Source organism: Rattus norvegicus, chromosome 4 (genome assembly GCF_036323735.1).
Source record: "Rattus norvegicus strain BN/NHsdMcwi chromosome 4, GRCr8, whole genome shotgun sequence".
NCBI lineage: Eukaryota > Metazoa > Chordata > Mammalia > Rodentia > Muridae > Rattus > Rattus norvegicus.
Genome location: NC_086022.1, coordinates 14,287,504 through 14,306,907, shown reverse-complemented (window position 1 = coordinate 14,306,907; position 19,404 = coordinate 14,287,504). Strand labels below are relative to the sequence as shown.

The window sequence follows — 19,404 nt, the reverse complement described above, 5'->3', positions numbered from 1 at the left end:
AGCTGGACTGGAAAGTATTGGGGCGGAGCTAGGGGGCGGGACTCAAGCAGGGCGGTCCCCCACTTGATCCAGGAAAAAGATGCAAGCACTAGGGAGGGCAACGAGCAGAGTGGGAGGGCTTCCGACCTCAGCAGGGCGGCTTCCGGAAGGCGGAGCTCCAACCCCATTTCCTTTCTCTGGGCTGGTTCTGGCCCAGCTGCACCTGCGTGTGGCCCTGGCACCCCGGCTCCCTGCAGCTCGGTGGCAGCAGTATGGGCGGCGCGCGGGACGTGGGCTGGGTGGCAGCCGGGCTAGTCCTGGGCGCTGGCGCCTGCTACTGTATCTACCGGCTGACTCGGGGACCGCGGCGAGGCGGGCGCCGACTGCGCCCTTCGCGGTCCGCAGGTGAGGCGATGGGCTGCCCGGCATGTGGACTGGTTCGAGGTTCGGGAACCACCTCTGGACAGGCTAGATCAGAGGTGCCTTAGACACTCGCGACTGCATGGGGAGGAAGGCTAGAGGTAGACAGTCTGGAAGCCCAAGTTGCCTTGGGTGGGTCCTGAGCCGCTTCCCTGCTCCCACTTCTTTGTTTAAAATAAGGACTGAAAACATCGCCCGAAGTGCCCTATTACTTCCCTCCGGCTTCACAGCGGAGAGCTGAGGTTTCTCCAAGCTAAATAGATTGCTTCTCATTTTAAAGTTTGGGCCTTTGTGTTGTTACCAAAGAGGTGTCCCTTACTGTGTGAGAACGTTCTTAGGGGCCTCAAGTCCAGGTTGAAACTCTGCTCGCTGCTTTATGAAGAAAGGATCCCTGAGGTGCAATTCTGCCAGCACCTGTCTTAGGTGCTAGTACCTTTAAGTCATCCGTAGCATCCCTGCAACATGGGTGTGTGTGTTGGAAATAAAGAACCTCAGCCTACAGGAGACACACCTTCTGAAAGGATCGTTTAGGTCGTGAAAACTGTTGGGAAAACTATTTGGTCTGCCGACCAAAACCTGCTTTCCTCAAAGGCAGAGAAATGTATTTGTTTCTTTTGTCTTTTTTTTTTTTCCCCCGGAGCTGGAGTCCGAACCCAGGGCCTTGCCTAGCAAGCGTTCGACCACTGAGCAAAATCCCCAACCCCCATTTGTATTTGTTTTTAAATTGAGTAATCATTAAAACATTTTACTACTAATAAATTAGTAGATAAAACATTTTATCTACTAATGTTATTCCAAAGACAGAATTCTCATTTCCCTGTACCAGGGTCTATGCAAAATAAACAGTAGTTTGCCTTTAAAACAAGTGGACTCAAATATACCATTTTCCACACGGAGAGTTCAAGCAGTTATTGGTAGGACCTAATTGCCTTTCCCTAGAATGAAAATAAGGCACCATTAAAGGCAGATAGAAAACATGTCTTTGGGTTGTACACCTAGCATTTACTTTTCAAACTTTGCACTTCCTGGAAGGGACCAGGAAGAATGGTGGGTTTATATTCCAGCCTTCCATTTCCTTCAGGAAATGCTGTAAGAAAGGTCTGCACAGCACCTTTTCCTCTGGTCAGAGGAAAGCAGTTTTTGAAAATGAGCATTTGCCCCTCCAAAGCCTGATTTGTAGGTTTTTACTCCCCCCAACCCCTTGTCAAATATTTCTATACAAGAATAATTTGGTGGTTTTGTTATTGTTGTTGGGGTTCTTTTGTTCTTTTGTTTTTTTGTTTTTTGTTTTGCTTTTTTAAGGCAGAAGATCGGATGTATCCCTGGCCTGGAACTCACTGCATAGCAGAAAATTTGAACTTCTGATCCTCTTGTCTCCATCTCCTGGGGTTGCTGGGCCTGAGAGCAGGTCAGGGAGGTACTGGGAAGGAAACCGGGGACAGACAACTTTAAAAATAGGTTGCCCACAGCCCCTTCCCAAAGCTCTACCCTTACATTTGAGAGAAATCTTTTCTTGCCTTAAACTGTTGAGAAGTAGGGGCTGGGGATTTAGCTCAGTGGTAGAGCGCTTACCTAGGAAGCGCAAGGCCCTGGGTTCGGTCCCCAGCTCCGAAAAAAAAAAAAAAGAACTAAAAAAAAAAAACTGTTGAGAAGTGTGTAATTCCCCTTGTGAAGTTTATTGGTCCAGGAGAAGAAGCTGTTGCCCAACTCTAATCCCAGCACTAGCAGGCTGAGGTAGGAAGATCAATGCCGATCTTGGCTAACCTGTCTCCAAAAACAAGTGTATTTTCCAAACAAAGACTGAGACCATTGAAAAAGATGGAAACAGTATCAAATCATTCAACTTGATACAAGAACCTGACTGATACAGTAGAAACTCATCCAATCATTACTAAAGAAAATCTATCAGGGAAATAACATACAGAGGCCTGATGGACATATGTGGAGAATTAATAGTTATTTCTTGCATTAATATATTTTTGAAAACTACATATAATATATAAAAGTCATTAAAGTAGTATTTCTGACAACTCCTAACATTAAGAATAGAAGGAAATGTTCCTAAATTGATGGAGAACACTTATCAAAGGCCAAAGGCATAGATACTTTAGTTAAATGTATTTAATATTCAAACATTAATTGCATCTTTATTAAGTTCAAGAATAGGGGAGGTGCTATCAATCACGGCAAGTCCCGGGCATCTCAACAAGGAAAAAAAAAATCATAGAACTCATCAATACAAAAGGAAGCAAAATTATAGAAAAAGAAAGAAAATTCCGATTTGTAAATGACTCATTTTGAGTCAGAAATGTGCCAGAGAATCAGCCAAACATTACATATGGTAAGCTACAATAAAACAAGAATTCAATATAAATTTAATTGAAAAGATTTCATTCAGAATAATTTCTAAAACTCAGAATATAGCTAGCAGGAACTTGTATGTGAATAAGCCACACAGTGTCACCCTGAAAACGTGACTGAGCTGTTTCCATAAGTTTCTGGCCTTTTAGACTCTTAAAAGGGTAATCGTTACCCCCCTATGTACTGTGCAAAACCAATGCCATAGTTAATCAATGCTCTTTAGGCAGATGTCCAATCAGATAGGTGTACCTGATGTTTAAGGGACAAAATGCTGTCGACATTAGGGCTACATGCTATTTACATGCAGTGTCTAATAGACATAGGTCATGTGACCATTGGCTAGACTTACATCATGTGACCATTAGCTAGACTTAGATCATGTGGCCATTGGCCAGTACTTGATGGCTGTGGACCTTTGTTTCCTACAGAGACTCAAAATGATAGTAGTATCTTCCTTCTAGGAATGCCTGAGACTCAAATGATATAAAAGATGTAAAGTAGTGGCTCGAAGGGATGGCTCAGTGGTTAAGAGCACAGACTATTCCTCCAGAGGGCCTGAGTTCAAATCCCAGCAACCACATGGTGCTCACAACCATCTGTAATGAGATCTGATGCCCTCTTCTGGTGTGTCTGAAGCCTCTATTTGGCCTGCCTACTCAGAAAAGACTTAATGTTTTCTTTTTTTTCTTTATCCTTTCAGACTCTGGCAGAAAGAAAGGCGTAGGCATGCTTTCCCACACACCGCACCTCCCTAGTCCCTCAGTAGTTCCTTCCCCTCCCACAGGCCAGCTTCCATTGTTGATGCCATCTGCACTCTTAAAGCCGTGGCCTTCCTTCTTCCACTTCTCCCATCTCCCCCTTCCCAGCAGATGCCAAGATTACAGCTTGCCTGCCCCGGGGCCTTTCTCTCAAACATTATGGAAATTGTCCACAGCTTTAAAAACAAACAAACAATGGTGCCTTAGCATCGGAGTATGTGTTTGAGCATTTCACATGTTTAAAAACAAAACACATCTCTGGTGATTTTCGCTGAGCTCTCAATGGCTTTCCTCTCATGCAGAAGACCTAACGGAGGGCTCCTACGATGCTATCTTAAGTGCGGAGCAGCTTGAGAAACTTCTGTACCTGCTGGAGTCAACCGACGACCCCATAATTACTGAGAAAGCCCTGGTCACCTTGGGAAATAATGCAGCCTTTTCCACTAACCAAGTAAGCCTCCTCTCTCAGCGTTAGCGATGGCCCCATACTTAACGCTCAGAGTCTATCCTCGCATGACATGGTCACTTGTGCTCACAACGGTATTTACTTTTCTTTGCTTCAGAAAACCACAGCCAGACAATGACACAGAAAGCAGTTTCTGAGAAGCTCAACACCGACATCAGGCTCATAGTACTTCTGTTCAACACCAAGCAGAAAGGCGTCTTTTACTTAAGTTGAGCAATGCCATCGTAAACCAATGGCAGCATCCAGCATCTAAGTCTATGCTCTAATGAGGCAGCCAGTGTTGGCGGAGGTGTAGATGGTCCTTCAGCCAGGGGTAACCACAAATTAGTGTGGTGGCTGAGACCCAAGAGTATAATTTGAATGTTCTTCCCCCACAGAGCATGAGGAAAAACAGATGGGGGTTTCTTTCAACAGTGCTTCACACCAATACAGGTTTATTTTAAGCTAAAAAATTTTGAAGGTTTTGCCACTAAAACGTAATAAATGTTTGGGGAAAGACACATTTAAGGTTATTATACAATATATACATATATCAGAACGTACAAACTACTCCATTAATGTATATTGCATATACGTGCGTGCGTACTTGCGTGTGTGTGTGTGTGTGTGTGTGTGTGTGTGTGTGTGTGTGTGTGTGTGTCAGTTAAAACAAAGGGAGCTAGGTAAGTGGGTAAAGTGCACTGTCCCATGTGAAAACCAGGCTTGGTGCCATGCGTTGTAATCCCAGCATGCACTCTATAGTTGAACCTAATTAACCCTATTCAGATTGATCCTGGTGGAGACAGACGTGCGGGTTTTTCTCCTACCCTTTTCCCGATCTCTTCCTCCTCCTCAGTCCCTTGCCTGGAACTCTTAAAAGTCCCACCTCTGTCTCCCTGCCCAGCCATTGGCCGCTGGCAACTTTATTTACCAATCATCTTGGGGTAGGGTCTCTCAGTGTCTTATGTGTGGGTGTGTGGATTCTTGTGCAGTTTTGAGGACCAGATTAATATAATTCAAGTGACATTAGACCAGGTCCACAGCACGCGGTAATCCCAGCACTAGGGAAGCAGTGACATGTTGTCCTCAGGGCTCATTTGCTTGAGTGTAGCCTAATCAACAAGCCTCAGGTCCTAATGAGAGACCCAGCATGTGAGCACACATCAAAAGAATAAATAGATAACTAAAAATAAATAAGTAAATGTAAAATCAGGCCCGAGGAGACAGCTCAGGCCTTACAAACATGAGGATCTGAGTTCAGTGCCCAGAACTCAAACTGAAAAAGCCAGGGGTGGCACACACTTGTCATCTCAGCGTTGGCAAGGTGGAGACAGAACAGTGATCCCTGAGGCTCCCCAGAGTCGGCCTCACGGACACGGTTGTACACATTTTACCCAATAGTGATTACCTTCCAGTTGTCATCGTGCATGGTGTCGCATTTAACCAAGAATGATCTACTCCATTCCCCTGTGTCTTTCACCCCGTCTGTGTGTTGCATGAGTCCCTGTGTGTGTACATGCCCGTGAGTGATGTCTGTGCCTACAAAGATCCTCACTCTGTTGATTGACCAGTGTCTTAGTCAGGGTTTCTACTGCTGTGGAGAGTTACCATGGTAACTCTTACACTGGAAAACACTTCATCGGGGCTGGCTTCCAGTTCAGAGGGTTAGTCCATTATTGTCACAGAAGGAAGCCTGGTGGCATGGCAGGCAGACATGGGGCTGAGAGTTCTACATCAGGACCAGCAGGCAGCAAGCAGGTAGGGAAAGTATGAACCACCAGGCCTGGCTTGAGCATCTGAACCCTCAAAACTGGCCTCCAGGAGCATACTTTTCTCCAGTAAGGCCACACCTACTCCGAGGCCACACCTACTCCGAGGCCACACCTACTCCGAGGCCACACCTCCTAAGAGAGCTTCTCCCTATGGGCCTGTGGGGGGTGGGGGCATTTTCATTCAAACCACCACAAACAGCACAGAAAACATCATGTGGAGAAGGATGGGACACTTTACAGAAATCTGTAACAGTTTTCACAGAGGATTAAGTTACTGGCCCCAACTGATCCCACGTGACCCTCATAATAAACATTGTTTCTCAGCCAATATCCATAAATAGTTACTTTCCGATTCTGTGTTCTGCTTTCAGCTATGATACACATGCTTTGTTCTGGGTCCGGGCAGGCAAACCTCTAGGTTTCAGCTGGGCATTAGTTTCGTTGTAAACAGTGATTGTTGACTGCTTGGGGAACCCGAGGCAGGGTGTTGGTATATTTTTCTCTTAAAGCAAGTAGAAACGGTTTGAGTACACAGTAAGCTAGCAACCTTAAATGACTTCCAAGTGTATTACTAACTTTGGCTATTAGATCCAGCAAAAACTCCAATCTTCGAATATAAGAGGTATTCAGAATATTGCATGTCCATACTTAAGTGAGTCCCAGCTGATGAAAGAGCTGTCTCAAAAATAAATAAAAAGGAATGACAGCTCGCGCTCGCACACACACACACACACACACACACACACACACACACACACACAGACGTTTCTTAAGTCAGAAAACTTTCTGAAAGGAAGATTTGTACCGTTTTTCTCGTGTTAATTTTAGTTGCATTTATAGATGCGTACAATCAGTAAAAGGGCTGCGTACTGAAGCCACGGTCCCTTTTTTCCTCTCTTAGGCCATCATTCGTGAGTTGGGTGGTATACCAATTGTCGGAAGCAAAATCAACTCCCTGAACCAAAGTATTAAAGAGAAAGCTTTAAATGCATTAAATAACCTGAGTGTGAACGTTGAAAATCAAACTAAGATAAAGGTAAGTTGTCTGGGATAAACATGCATCAGGTGTCCGATTCAAGGGTCGGCAGTGAAGCTAACAGGGCTTTGTAACCTCACGGGCAACAACTACCTTTAAAGAAACAGAAACTGATTGTGATAATCTTCTTGTGTCTTTGCATTATTCAAAGGGCGATTTCTGTGCCTGCAGAAGAGCCGAGCACTGTGGGGCTTTGGTATTTTAATTTTAGCGAAGCATCGCCTATTCTGTAAACATTCTTCTCCATCACCTTCTGGTTGGTTTAATACAGAGCTGAGGGCCTGTCGCAGGGCGGGAGAGGAAAGGAAGAAGGCTTGGGCTGAGATGGGAACGCTGGGAAAGATGCGCATGCGCAGGGATTCCCCAGCCGGGCGCCAAGGAGGTCGGACATACGGGCACTGAGTGAGAGGCAACTCCGAGGCTGAGGAAGAGATAACGGGCAGCATGGCCTAGAATCAATGAGTTAATTAAGTAAGACGACCTAGCTGGGAGCTAGCCTTGCTACGGCCTAAGCTTTCATAAACAATAAGCCTCTGTGTCCTTACGGGGAGCTGGCGGGTCTCGATAGTCCGACCGTGGAAACTAGAGCAGCAATATCCCCTAGGTGCCGCCGTAGGTGGATTTCTGTTTAATTCAGGGGCTGCTAAAAAAGTGAAGCCAGATGTGCAGAGCGCACACCTGCCGAAAGGTGTAAAGGAAGAAACCAAGCAAACACAACTCAGTGCAAAACAGACGCAGACAGGGCGTTACTTTTGGTCTAAGTAAGCTGAGGAAGAGTAAGCCCTTCTTAAGGTCACGAGGAGAAAGCAAATCCACAGGAGAGTGGATAGAAGACGAAGAGAAGCAACTGATGGGAGGTGATTGTTAGAGTCAAACATCCGGTCCACCCGACGCAGGTTCCAATTGTTACAGTCAGACGTCCAGTCCACCCGGCGTCGGTTTCACCCTCACACCAACCAGTGCCGCTTTTAAAGGATAGAGATACAATAAACTGTGACCAAAGAGAAAGAGTTGGCTCCTGAGTGTAATTTAGAGCTTAAACACTTGATCTCTGCGTCCTTACTGTCACACGGCCACATCTGTGGTGGCATGGGTGCATTTGGAGTGTCTCACAGTTGTCAGTGATGTGTATTGGACAGTTAGTTGATCGTTTCTTGGTACTTGAAATGAGGACCGTTTTTGGTTTTGTTTGTTTGTTTGTTTGTTTGTTTTTGCATTTTGTAATTTTCGATGGCATTCAGATTTAGTAATTTTTTCCAATCTGGAAACTCATGCATGAGACATACGTACTACCAAAATGCTTCATTGCATGTCACCATTGGAGGCTAAGAGCAGTGTGGAGTCACTCACATTCACGCATAAGCGCATGCACTCACGTCACTGCATAAGAGCAGTCGAGCTAAATGTAGGCCTTTGGTTCTCAGCACAATGCCAGGTTATTAACAAAGGCAACTCTAAATAAAATGCTCACCAAAGTTGGAGGGCCAAACACAAATGCCATATTTTTCTGAAGAACCCACTCATCTTGAGCAGTCAACCCTACTCTGCTACGCAGAAAAGCAGCCGCTCAGCAGAAGTTTCCCGAGAGCTGGAGTGGCTCAGTGGTTCTCTCTTGCCTTCAGATATACGTCCGTCAAGTCTGTGAGGACGTCTTTGCTGATCCCCTGAACTCTGCGGTGCAGCTGGCTGCACTGAGGCTGCTGACAAACATGACGGTCACCAATGACTACCAGCACCTGCTCAGCAACTACATCACCGGCCTGCTCCACCTGCTACTTATCGGAAACGGAAGCACCAAGGTAGGGTGTACCGCACTGTGTCTGGAGAGCTGTTGCGTCAGACTTACTGAGATTGAATTTCCGGTCCTCGCGCGGCGGCGTGCACCTTTAATCCCAACACTCCAGAGGCAGGCAGGTTTCTGTGAGTTGGAGGTCTGCCTAGTCTGAGTAATGAGTTCCTGAGAGGAAAATAGACATAGGAAATACCAGACCGTATTGCTTCTATCCCCAATACTGAATTGCAGAATCCGTTTGTGGCCAACCCGGGCTGTGTTCCTTGCCTCAGGTGGGTGGCCATTTTCTGAGAATCAGTAAAATGATGTTCTTCTGGGATCCCTGGCATCGCTACCCAGAAGTAGGGAGTAAAAGGATTCTGAGGAACAGCGACAGGAAGCTAGCTACAGTTTATGTTTACCTCAGGATCCACCGGTTTCTAAGATTCTGTTTTATTCGTTTGTTTTCTTATTCCTCCCCAGCCCCCTGCCCCCACTTAGCCTGCTCCTCCCCAGTACTCCTTCCTCTCTCCCTTTTCCTGTCGCATGCAGTTCATTGAGGCACATATGGAGGTCAGATGACAGCTCGCAGGGGTCATTTCCCTCCGTCCAGCAAGTGGCCCCACTGATTGAACTCAGGTTCTCAGGCTTGGTGGCGCGAGGCCCTTTGCCTACCGAGCCTCTCTTAGCAGCCTTGTTTTAGTTATTTTTTTTAAAGGTTTTATTTGTGTATTTATTTGTGTTTTTATTGGTGTATATGTGTTTATGGTAGGTGTGTGTGTGTGTGTGTGTGTGTGTGTTTATGGTGGATATGTGTGTTTATAGTGTGTGTGTGTTTATGGTGGATGTGTATATTTATGGTAGATGTGTTTATGTGTGTGTGTGTTTATGGTAGATGTGTGTATGTGTGTGTGTTTATGGTAGATGTGTTTATGTGTGTGTGTGTTTATGGTAGATGTGTGTATGTGTGTGTGTTTATGGTAGATGTGTTTGTGTGTGTGTGTGTTTATGGTAGATGTGTGTATGTGTGTGTTTATGGTAGATGTGTGTGTGTGGATGTATGTGGCTTATAGTGGATATGTGTGTGTGTTTATGGTATGTGTGTGTGTATATGTATGTTTATGGTAGATATGTATGTGTGCTTATGGATATGTGTATGTGTTTATGGTATGTTTGTTTATGGGATGTGTGTGTGTTTATGGGATGTGTGTGTGTTTATGGTGGATGTATATGTGTGTGTGTGTTTATGGGGTGTGTGTGTTTATGGGGTGTGTGTTTATGGGGTATGTGTGTGTTTATGGGGTATGTGTGTGTGTGTTTATGGTGGATGTGTGCATGAAGCATATGGAAAGTTAGAGGGCATCTTTGTGGAATTAGTTTTCTCTTTTGGCCTTTACATGGATTTGGAGGATCAAACTCTTGGGCTGGCCTCAGTCTTACTATAGTAGAAGCTGACCTTGGGCTCCTCATCCTTCTGACACTTCTGAGTGCACTGCCTTGCCTGGCTTTGTATCATCCTGAAGATGGAACCCAGGCACGTTCTCCGTAGCTGTGCTGTCCCCAACCCTCCATTACCCTCGTCACAGGATGGTTTGGCCCAGCCTTTATCTGTTGAAGTCCTCCTACACCACAGCCATGTGGTATTGAGAGAATCAGATGCAGGAAGGCTTCATTCGTCCAGTTGTACAAATGTAGGAGGCAGCAGAGTGATGCTGGCCGGCAAGACCTCAGGAGACACCTCAGAAAGTCTGAGTAAATCTCCTGTATTAAATTCTTATCGGGGTTGGGGATTTAGCTCAGCGGTAGAGCGCTTGCCTAGCGAGCGCAAGGCCCTGGGTTCGGTCCCCAGCTCCGGAAAAAAAGAAAAAAAAGAAAGAAGAAAAAAGAAAAAAAAAATTCTTATCGCCATGTTTTTAAAGCACACAGTACTATGTAGATTACCTAGTCGTAATGGTGAACTTGTGTTCTCGCAGACAATTCAAAGCAACATGCATGGGTATTTGTACTGAATCTGGTTTTATTTTTAAATTTATTATTTGCATATATGATGGGAGGAATCTCTGACATCATCAGTACTTCTGGGGGTGCCTCACTGTAGTACAGTGCTTCAGAGGTGTTTGTATGTGGGTTTTCTACATTTCCTGGTCCAAGACATACCCAGGCATTCAAAATTAAATATAAGAGTTAGCCCAGCTCCAGCCTGTTTCCTGCCCTTCTGCATCTCTCTCCCCAGTGAAAGATGACTTCAGCATTTTAGGACCTAGGAAAATGCCTTCCCTCTGTGCTTTAATGTGACTACTCTATGCAAATCCTCTCCCTTGACTGTCTCTGCAGCTGCTTTACCCAGAACCCCGGAGGAACTCTAACCCAGTTCAGAGGCAAGCAATTGTATGTGGATGTGTGTGCGCCTCAGGTCTGGTTGATGGAGTCTACTACATTTTAAAAGATGAATTGTGTTCTTTTGTTGTATTCTTCCATCACACCCACCACATTGCCTAGAATTTTCCTAGGTTAGGAAATTAAACTTTTGGTGGGAGCCTGGCCACCCGTTATGACGTCGTTTCTCCATAAGAGCTGAGGGTAGAGTTCTAACTTGCAAATGCGTTTTCTCATAGTCAGCCATTTGTCCGTGCCCGTCATGGATCTTCCTCAGGGTGCCCTGGAGTAACCTTTAAAGGTTACTGTGGGTGCACCAGTGTTTGCTCTCTGCAGGGAGCACTAACAGCGTGAATGTCCTGGGTCACCACAAGGTGGCGCCTATGGCAAGAGACGAGGGAAGAACCAGAATTTAAATGTTTCACTGTAGTCCATAAATGTGTTTAATCTATAGAGGACAGCAGGTCACATTTCAGACACCAACCAGCCGTTGCCCTTATTGTCTCTGGTTGATTATGGGTGGACCTTTGGAGTTTACACAGGTCCATCTCCTAGGTCCAAAGCTGTTTGTTGCGTTTTGCTCCTGTTTCTCTGCTCCAGGCCCCACTGATTTTACAGACAGGCACTTTACTTCTTAGACTGGCCGGACAGCATCATGCCAGCTGAGATGTCCCAGTCGCTCTCAGGGGGCACTGAAGGGTCAGAAGTCACTCTGGCTGTCCTAAGAGTCCGTAATGTCCCTAGAAGCCCCTGCCTGAAAAGACACCATCCTGCATACACTGGTTGGCAGGATCCCAATCTGGGGCAGGATGGGCCTCTGTCATTGGCAGAATCCCCACTGTGGGTCTAAATGGTGGACCTCTAGCATCGTGGCTTTTGTCTCTACCTTGTTCTCTTCACTGCTTGGCGTTTTACCATGACCGCGTATTCATTTTATTAAACTTAGAAGATGGTAGAAATGAGGTAACCCAAAGCTTTCCCACCTTCACTTTAAGTTCTCGTGTGACGAAAGGAGTTCTAGGCGTACAGTATGATGCAATGTTCTAGGTCCAAGGGAGACCTTGGTAGGGTGGTGCTTGCCTTGCCCAGGGGACCCCTAGGTTTGATCTCCATCAGCCTCTCCCCCAGAGTTCTGTGGTCAGTATGTATTGCCTGTTTAATAAGCTATAAAAATGTGCATTCTGGTTCCTTTCTGGGTTTAGTGAGAAGTGGCGGTGGTGTTTCTCCTCGGCATTAGCACCCTCGGTCTCCTCCCTTTCACTTCAGCTGTCTTGTGGGAAAACGTAGGCTAGTGTTTTACAGAGAGACATCCTGGGTGAGAGGTAGCTCAGCGCTTAAGAGCATGTGTTGCTCTGGCCAAGGACCCAGGCCTAGTTCCAAGCACTCACGTGACCATTGGTAACTCCAGTTCCAGAGGCTCCAGTGCCCTCTTCTGACCTCTGCAGGCACTGTACACACATGGTGCATGTGCATATATGCAGTCAAAAAGACTCATACACATAAGTCTAAACACTTTAAGGCATTCTAATTATTACTAATTTTTCAGAGATAAGAACACTAGCATTTTAACTAGCTATTAAATAGTTTTAATACCACTTCCCATTTAAATGATCATAAAACATTTTTCACGTTTGAAAAGGACCACCTCTGAGATTCATAGTAACCTAGTAGAAGAAAGGATCCCGGTGTTTAGTCATGGTGACCAACCATGGGAATGCAGTGTGGGTGGCCTGTCTGTAGCCCCAGCACAGGGCTGTGAGATGGGGTCCCTAACACAAGGTGGCCAGACTAGCTGAATTGGTGAATTCTGGGTTCAAGTGAGGACCATGCTTCGGTGAAGGGTGGGCAAGGAGACGCTGGCCTCCCCATGCACATACATATGAGCATGCGTACACACACGTACAAACAAGGGAGAAAGGATGATTTAACACATAGCAGACTCACAGTACAGAGAAGACATTTGCTAAGTTCTTGCTGTCTCCCCAACAGTTGAGCCAGAGAAGTGAGGTTTAGATGGCACTGATGATGAGGGCCTCTCTGAAAGCGGTGCCGAGCATTAGAGGAGCCAAGCAGAGAGTCCATGGAGAGGATGGCTTTGAGGTGCACAGGAGTTTACGGGGCAGTGGGGTGGGAAGATGGCTTTCTCGGGAGAAGGGTCATGCTTGCCCATCCAGTAAACCCAGTGTTCTGTTGGCAGGTTCAGGTTTTGAAGCTGCTTTTGAATTTGTCTGAGAATCCAGCCATGACAGAAGGACTACTGAGTGCCCAAGTAAGTAGATTACCTACCTGGTTCATTAACGCACACATCCATAGATTACCTACGTGGTTCATTAATGCACACATCCATAGATTACCTACGTGGTTTATTAATGCACACATCCATAAATTACCTACCTGGTTCATTATTGCACACATCCATAGATTACCTACCTGGTTCATTAATGCACACATCCATAGATTACCTACCTGGTTCATTAACGCACACATCCATAGATTACCTACCTGGTTCATAAGTGCACACATACATAGATTACCTACCTGGTTCATTAATGCACACATCCATAGATTACCTACCTGGTTCATTAACGCACACATACATAGGTTACCTACCTGGTTCATTAATGCACACATCCATAGATTACCTACCTGGTTCATAAGTGCACACATACATAGATTACCTACCTAGTTCATTAATGCACACATACGTAGATTGCCTACCTGGTTCATAAGTGCACACATACATAGGTTACCTACCTGGTTCATTAACACACACAAACATAGATTTTTTTGACAAATAGATCTGGAAAAGTTTGTCCAAAAACATTCACAGGAATTATATCTGAAGATGAGTATTAAGCATAGTTTGTTTTTTAAAACTTCTCTGTGACACCAGTAAACTTTCCATCTCTGCCCAATTTGCAGTGTATTTCTGTCACTGCATTTAAAATTTGGTTTGTTTTGTGCACATGTATGTACCTCATAATCCGCTGAAACAACAGTGTTGCGTTTCCTGTGTGTGCTCCATGCTGAGCTGAATGCCCACCAGTGAGTACATAGTGTTCCCGTGGAACGGCAGAGAAGCAGCCATGTAACAAGCTAGCAGGATTGTTGAAAACACGTAACAAATTGTTGAAACAGTCCCTGTGCTCTGAAGAAGTCCAAAGGTGTGGGGGTGACTTGAGAAACTCTGTGTGTGTGTGTGTGTGTGTGTGTGTGTGTGTGTGTGTGTGTGCATGTGGCTGTCTGTGTCTGTCTCTGTGTGTGTGTCAGTGTACTGTGTGTGACTGTGTATGTGTGGCTGTGTGTGTGTGGCTGTGTGTGTAGTGTGTCTGTGTGGCTGTGTGTGTGTGTGGCTGTGAAGGGGGGTGGGCTGTGTATGTCCCCATTCCCCAAACTGTGTGAGCTGTAATACTGATTGAACTAATGAGTTCTTAGAAAAACTGGATAGATCTAAAATGTTTGGTTTCCTAAATGGCTACACTCTGGAGTTCCAAAGAAATCTCAGTTTTCTGCTAATAAAACCTCTTTCACTTGTAAGGTGGAATAAAAATTGCACGTGTGTGAGGTAGGGGTCGAGGTTGCTTGCCTGGGGTCAGACTTGTACAGTGTTAACTGGTGGATGCTGTTTCAAAATAGGACAATGACACTGTTTCCTCTCTCAGGTGGACTCTTCATTCCTTTCCCTGTACGATGGCCAAATGGCAAACGAGATTCTTCTTCGGGCTCTTACGCTGTTTCAGAATATAAACAACTGCCTCAGAGTGGAAGGCCGGTTAGCTAATCAGCTTCCTTTTGCTAAAGGGTCATTGTTTTTCCTGTTGTATGGAGAAGAGTGTGCCCAGAAAATGAAGGCATTAGCTTGTCACCCTGATGTGGATGTGAAAGAGAAGGCTTTAGCAATAAAGCCGAAATTCTGATGGGTTGCTCCTGTTTTTATCAAAGAGTCAGAGAGTGATGTGGAATTAAGTCAACACACGGGAACTTAGACCGTCCTTTAAAAGGATTCTTTCAGCTGATGTGAGTTAAACCATAAAAGTGGGTGTGAGCAGCTCTAATCCAACATGATGTTCAAACTGTTAGGTTTGGGAGTGGTTCAGATTTGGGGTTTGGGGATTGAATAGTCTGGAACCTTCAGAGGATGTGAACCACTTCTGAGGCAAGCGTCGAGTTATGATGGTGGATGGATTGCCACGCTCTAAGGGATTACTTTGAAGGCTTCTACTGCTATTCAATGAAGATGAGGGGCTGTGCTGAAGAGACTCACTGAGGTATTTAATCGTATTCCTGACATGAAGTGAGTGGCCTTCCTCCACAGTCCTAACTCCTGGGAGTGATTTGCGGTTGCTCAGTGTAAGGTGCTGATTGAAGACAGAAGTGCCACAGCCAGGGCTGTGTGCCTCAAAGCAGTGAGTCCGGCAAGCTCGAGGCCACCCGCCACCCCCACCGCTCTGCTTGCAAGTCCGAGTTCACCATAGACTCTGCCGGCATCATTTCTGATCAGTGAGACTGAACTTCCTCCACCGGTGCACAGAGCGTTTCTAGAATGATCCGTATGTACAACTCCTGGGCGCGGGACTGGGACGTGGGTACGTGGATTCCTTTGTGTGCCTATTTCTACTGTTTGGATTTTTACTGAGCATAAACTGTATAATTTTTTTTTAATAAAAAGGAAAATGGCAAGGTGGACATAATCTCTTCCCCTCATGGACGTGATTTTACCAAATTTCATCACATTTTACTTGACTAAAACTACAATACATGAAATGTGTTGACTTTTTTTCCAGTTTGTTTTATTCGTGTGAGTGTTTTGCCTGCGCACACGTACATATGTGCGCAAGGTCAGAAGGCGGCGTTGCGAGTTCGGTGGGGGGTGTTTGTGGGCCACCATGTGGTGCTGGCAACAGAACCCAAGCCCCAGTGCCCCCCCCGCTGAGCCAGGTCTCTCGGCCCCTATAGACACTCTCAGCTATCTTCTCAAGTACCTTCCATAATATTTATTTTATTTAGAAGTAGGCTAGACAGTTTTACAATGTATGTTAGACTAACAAGATTTTCTTCAAAATTTATTTTCACTTTACACATATAGCCTTTGAAATGTAGATTAGAAAAATAAAGTGGAAACCATTCACTAGGGTGTTTGTGGTAGAGAGATGTGATGCACTTCATAACACATGGAGCTTAACATGTAAACAGAAACAAAAACCATGAGGAAGCCTAAAAAAAAAAACAAACAAGGCAGGCCCAGTTCAATCTGGGGACCTGAACACAAATCACGCTCATGAGGAAGGCCTCGAACCGTAGGTGTGGACACACAAGCAGTGCCAAGGCCATTCACGGAGCAACACTTAAGCTACATCAGTTGCTTAAGAGAATTTTCAGTATGGCTTACAGAAACACAATGGCTACAGTGGTACCCGGTGGAGCTGTGTGCCCAAGGCTGGCACCCCCGGCCCTAGGGTCCAGATTCATGTCTGCTTGCAGTGGGGAGCTGATGCTTGCCCGGTTTCCCTGAAGCTGACTTTAAGTGGAATCTTGTGCTTTAGTACCTCTGTGCCGAGTTCACTACACACGCAGTGTGACAGCACACATTTCCCAACTGATGTGAACATTTTATATAAAAATACTACATTCTGACGACTGCTTGCATTGGCTCTTCCCCTCTCAATCAAGTCACAAGGTAAGTGGGTGAGGTGGTGTCCGGACAGGAGCAATGCATCATGGGATGCTCTTCAGCTGTCTACTGTGCTGGTCTGTATCAGAGTGATATCTTAAGTTTTCTCCCTCGGATTTCTAAAGTGCTTGAAAAAAAGAATTATTCTCTGCCTTCGGAGGTAGGTTAACTTGTCCTCTTGTGCATGGCAATATTGGGTCCACACGTAAGTTACATATTGTGGGGTAATCAGGTCCACGAAGGGATGGACGAAATTCTGATGAGAGGCCAAGGTGGCATGCATCACCCATGCAAATGCATCAAATTACTGAGTATTCCCTATACAATGTTTGACATAGAGAAAACGTGCTGTGTTTTGTACCATTGGTCTAGAAGACTGAATGCCCTAATACCCCAGCAGCTCACTTCCTCGAGGCTCATAACAAACCTGTGAGTGCAGAGGCATGCTGGGACAAAGACTCTGTTCAGCAGATCCCACAGTCTTAAAAAGACAACAACCAGGTATTTCACAATGGCTTACTAAAGGTACAATTGTGCTTATAGGTCATTTAATATAAAAATATATATACCACCTCCAAGTCATGTAAAACATACTTATAAATCGTACTGACATATCTGGGGTTGGAGCTGAGAGCAGGAAAGAGAATGTGTATAGAGGAAGTAGAAAAGGAAATAATTCCGGTGCGTGCTGTATTCACATTCAGGCTCTACGCTCTCCTCTGGGAGATACCTTAGTTACAGCTGTGCTTGGCAGAAAGTCTGCCTTTGAAATTAAACCCTTGCTCTAAGTCTCAAACCCACTCTTCCCTTCCCTGCCGATCGGCCTCAACCTGGGAAGTGCAGCTGTGTAGATGATGCCCTCTTAGAAATGTAAGTACTCTGTGCTCATGGCTGCACAAAAAATGTGAATGCCTGGGGCCAAAGAGCTGCTTTTCACCATAGTTAAAACGACAATTTTATGCAATGTATATCTGACCACAATAAAAAAATCTATTTTAAAAAACAATAAATTTAGTCCTAACACCTATGTTCTTATACTTAACAAAATAAAATCACTTAACATTTGGCATGTAAGCTAATGTTTCCTCATCTCACTTGTGGCTCCAGTTGGCCTTGAACTTGTCACCTGCCTGCTTTATCCTTTGGAGCGCTAGGCTGCAGATGTGCATCACCATGACCAGCAGTTAGTCACCGTGAGGAGGGCAAGCTTATCATGTGACTATAAGAGTGTGTGTGTGTGTGGTGTGTGTGTGGGAGGTGTGGGGGTGTGTGTGTGTGGTGTGGGGGGGTTGTGGTGTGTGTGTGGGGGTGTGGTGTGTGTGTGTGTGTGTGTGTCTGTGTGTGATCTCGGTAGGTAAAGCTTGACTGACCATTATAGAAAGCCCTGAATAGAAAAAGAAATAGAACTGTAATGTCAGTTTTTCACAACCTCAGAAATTTTACTGCCACTAAAATAGAGTGTTCTGATAAAAAATAAGATTTTGCAATGTCTGTATCATTGGTATGATTTTTTTAAAGTCCATATTGGACAGTTTCTTAAATAGCCCATCCCTAGACTCCCACAGTTTATGTAAGCAAATCTTATCAATTGGCAAGTTATGATACAGAACAAAACACACACTTGCAGAAATTGTTTCCTCGTGGAAAGTGTCGTAATATTTGTTACTTTCTTAGTCTTTTCATGCTTCCACTGATAATTCCGACTTTCATGTTTCCTCAAAGGCTTTATCATCGGTATTCAAGTATCGTGACTCTCCGTGCTTCAGGATGAAGAAGTCTTCACTCTTGAGTCCATATCTCTCTAGAGCTTCATTCAGTTTCACCGGCGGCTCTAAGTAATGCTGGCAGAGATGGGAAGAAAAGGAAAAGTTAGCATCCAGATACCTGACAGCTACTCCAAACAAGCACTCACACTAAACACACTAAAAGTTGCCACATAAAACAATCCCCTTAAGTGAACCATTAGCAAACCAGACAAACACGTCTCCTCACCCAAGTGAAGCCACTTATGAAGTCACTAAAACTGTCGAGTGCTAGACAGAAATAAGTCCATCCAAATGTCCGTGTGTACACATGTGCCTGCCACCTTGCACCAGTGACATTAGAATACACAAAATCTGTTCCCGATCTCATGATATGATTTCACTGTAGCTGGAATCAGTACCGGGGAATCAAGCTAGGGACCGGATGTGAGCATTGAGCATGTGGGACGCTGTACATCTGCGTTTGTGTGGACAAGCACTGATTTTTGGATGAAGACAGGTGTTACCCACAAAGCCCCCCATGAACAAACCATGTCAGGATGAAGGTGGCCCTCGAGAACAGACCCTGCAGTGCAGTCTCCTGACTGCCTGCATTTCCACAGTGATTTTAGCACCACGAAACATGGCACAAAGAATGCTTCAGAAGGTTTTTTTGCACACTTGAATATTTTCTTCAAAAGTTCAAGGTGTCTTGGCAAAATGTCCTGGCAGGTAAAGATCCCAGATGTCCCCCTCCTGGGCCCAGTGAGATCCCCAGACCACGTGGTATATGCATAGAACTGACCCCCTCTGACCTCTACATTCATACTATGGCACGTGCTCCGTACAAACACACAGTGTAAATTATTTTGAAAGTACTTAAATGTAGAATAAAATTGTTATTATAAAGAAATTTAAAGTATGAAGGTAAACAGTTCCACCCATGAAGGGATGGAGAGATGGCTCGACGGTTAAGAGCACTGGCTGCTCTTCTACAGGACCCAGGCTCAATTCTTACCGCCCCATGGTGGCTCACTGCGCTTTGTAACTACAGTCCCAGTGAGTCCAACGCC

The 19,404-nt window shown here is 45.2% G+C and overlaps 2 protein-coding genes across 7 annotated transcripts in view; one reads left to right on the top strand and one right to left on the bottom strand.

Annotated features, from left to right (window-relative positions):
* The first annotated feature begins 108 nt into the window (after positions 1-108).
* On the top strand, positions 109-15,697 carry Armc10 (armadillo repeat containing 10). The gene is made up of 6 exons (NM_001106576.2): positions 109-384; positions 3,821-3,969; positions 6,637-6,771; positions 8,394-8,570; positions 13,116-13,187; positions 14,581-15,697. The coding sequence occupies exons 1-6, from the start codon at positions 252-254 to the stop codon at positions 14,833-14,835; spliced, it is 921 nt and encodes a 306-aa protein (NP_001100046.2). The 5' UTR covers positions 109-251; the 3' UTR covers positions 14,836-15,697.
* Positions 15,698-15,897: 200 nt separating this feature from the next.
* Napepld (N-acyl phosphatidylethanolamine phospholipase D) overlaps positions 15,898-19,404 on the bottom strand; it is a 39,420-nt gene continuing 35,913 nt past the window's right edge. For all 6 annotated transcript variants that reach the window (XM_006235908.5, XM_039107244.2, XM_006235910.5 and 3 more), the window contains exon 5: positions 15,898-18,430. In XM_006235908.5, coding sequence (XP_006235970.1) covers positions 18,296-18,430 — 135 coding nt within the window. In that variant the 3' untranslated portion in view covers positions 15,898-18,295. The remainder of the gene's footprint in view (positions 18,431-19,404) is intronic.

What these genes read in the sequence shown, in the direction of transcription:
- Armc10 (NM_001106576.2), top strand. Translation starts at nt 252, where the DNA reads ATGGGCGGCGCGCGGGACGTGGGCTGGGTGGCAGCCGGGCTAGTCCTG. An exon ending in GCGCCCTTCGCGGTCCGCAG is followed by an intron (nt 385 to 3,820) that starts GTGAGGCGATGG and finishes CCTCTCATGCAG; the next exon opens with AAGACCTAACGGAGGGCTCC. An exon ending in AAGGACTACTGAGTGCCCAA is followed by an intron (nt 13,188 to 14,580) that starts GTAAGTAGATTA and finishes TTCCTCTCTCAG; the next exon opens with GTGGACTCTTCATTCCTTTC.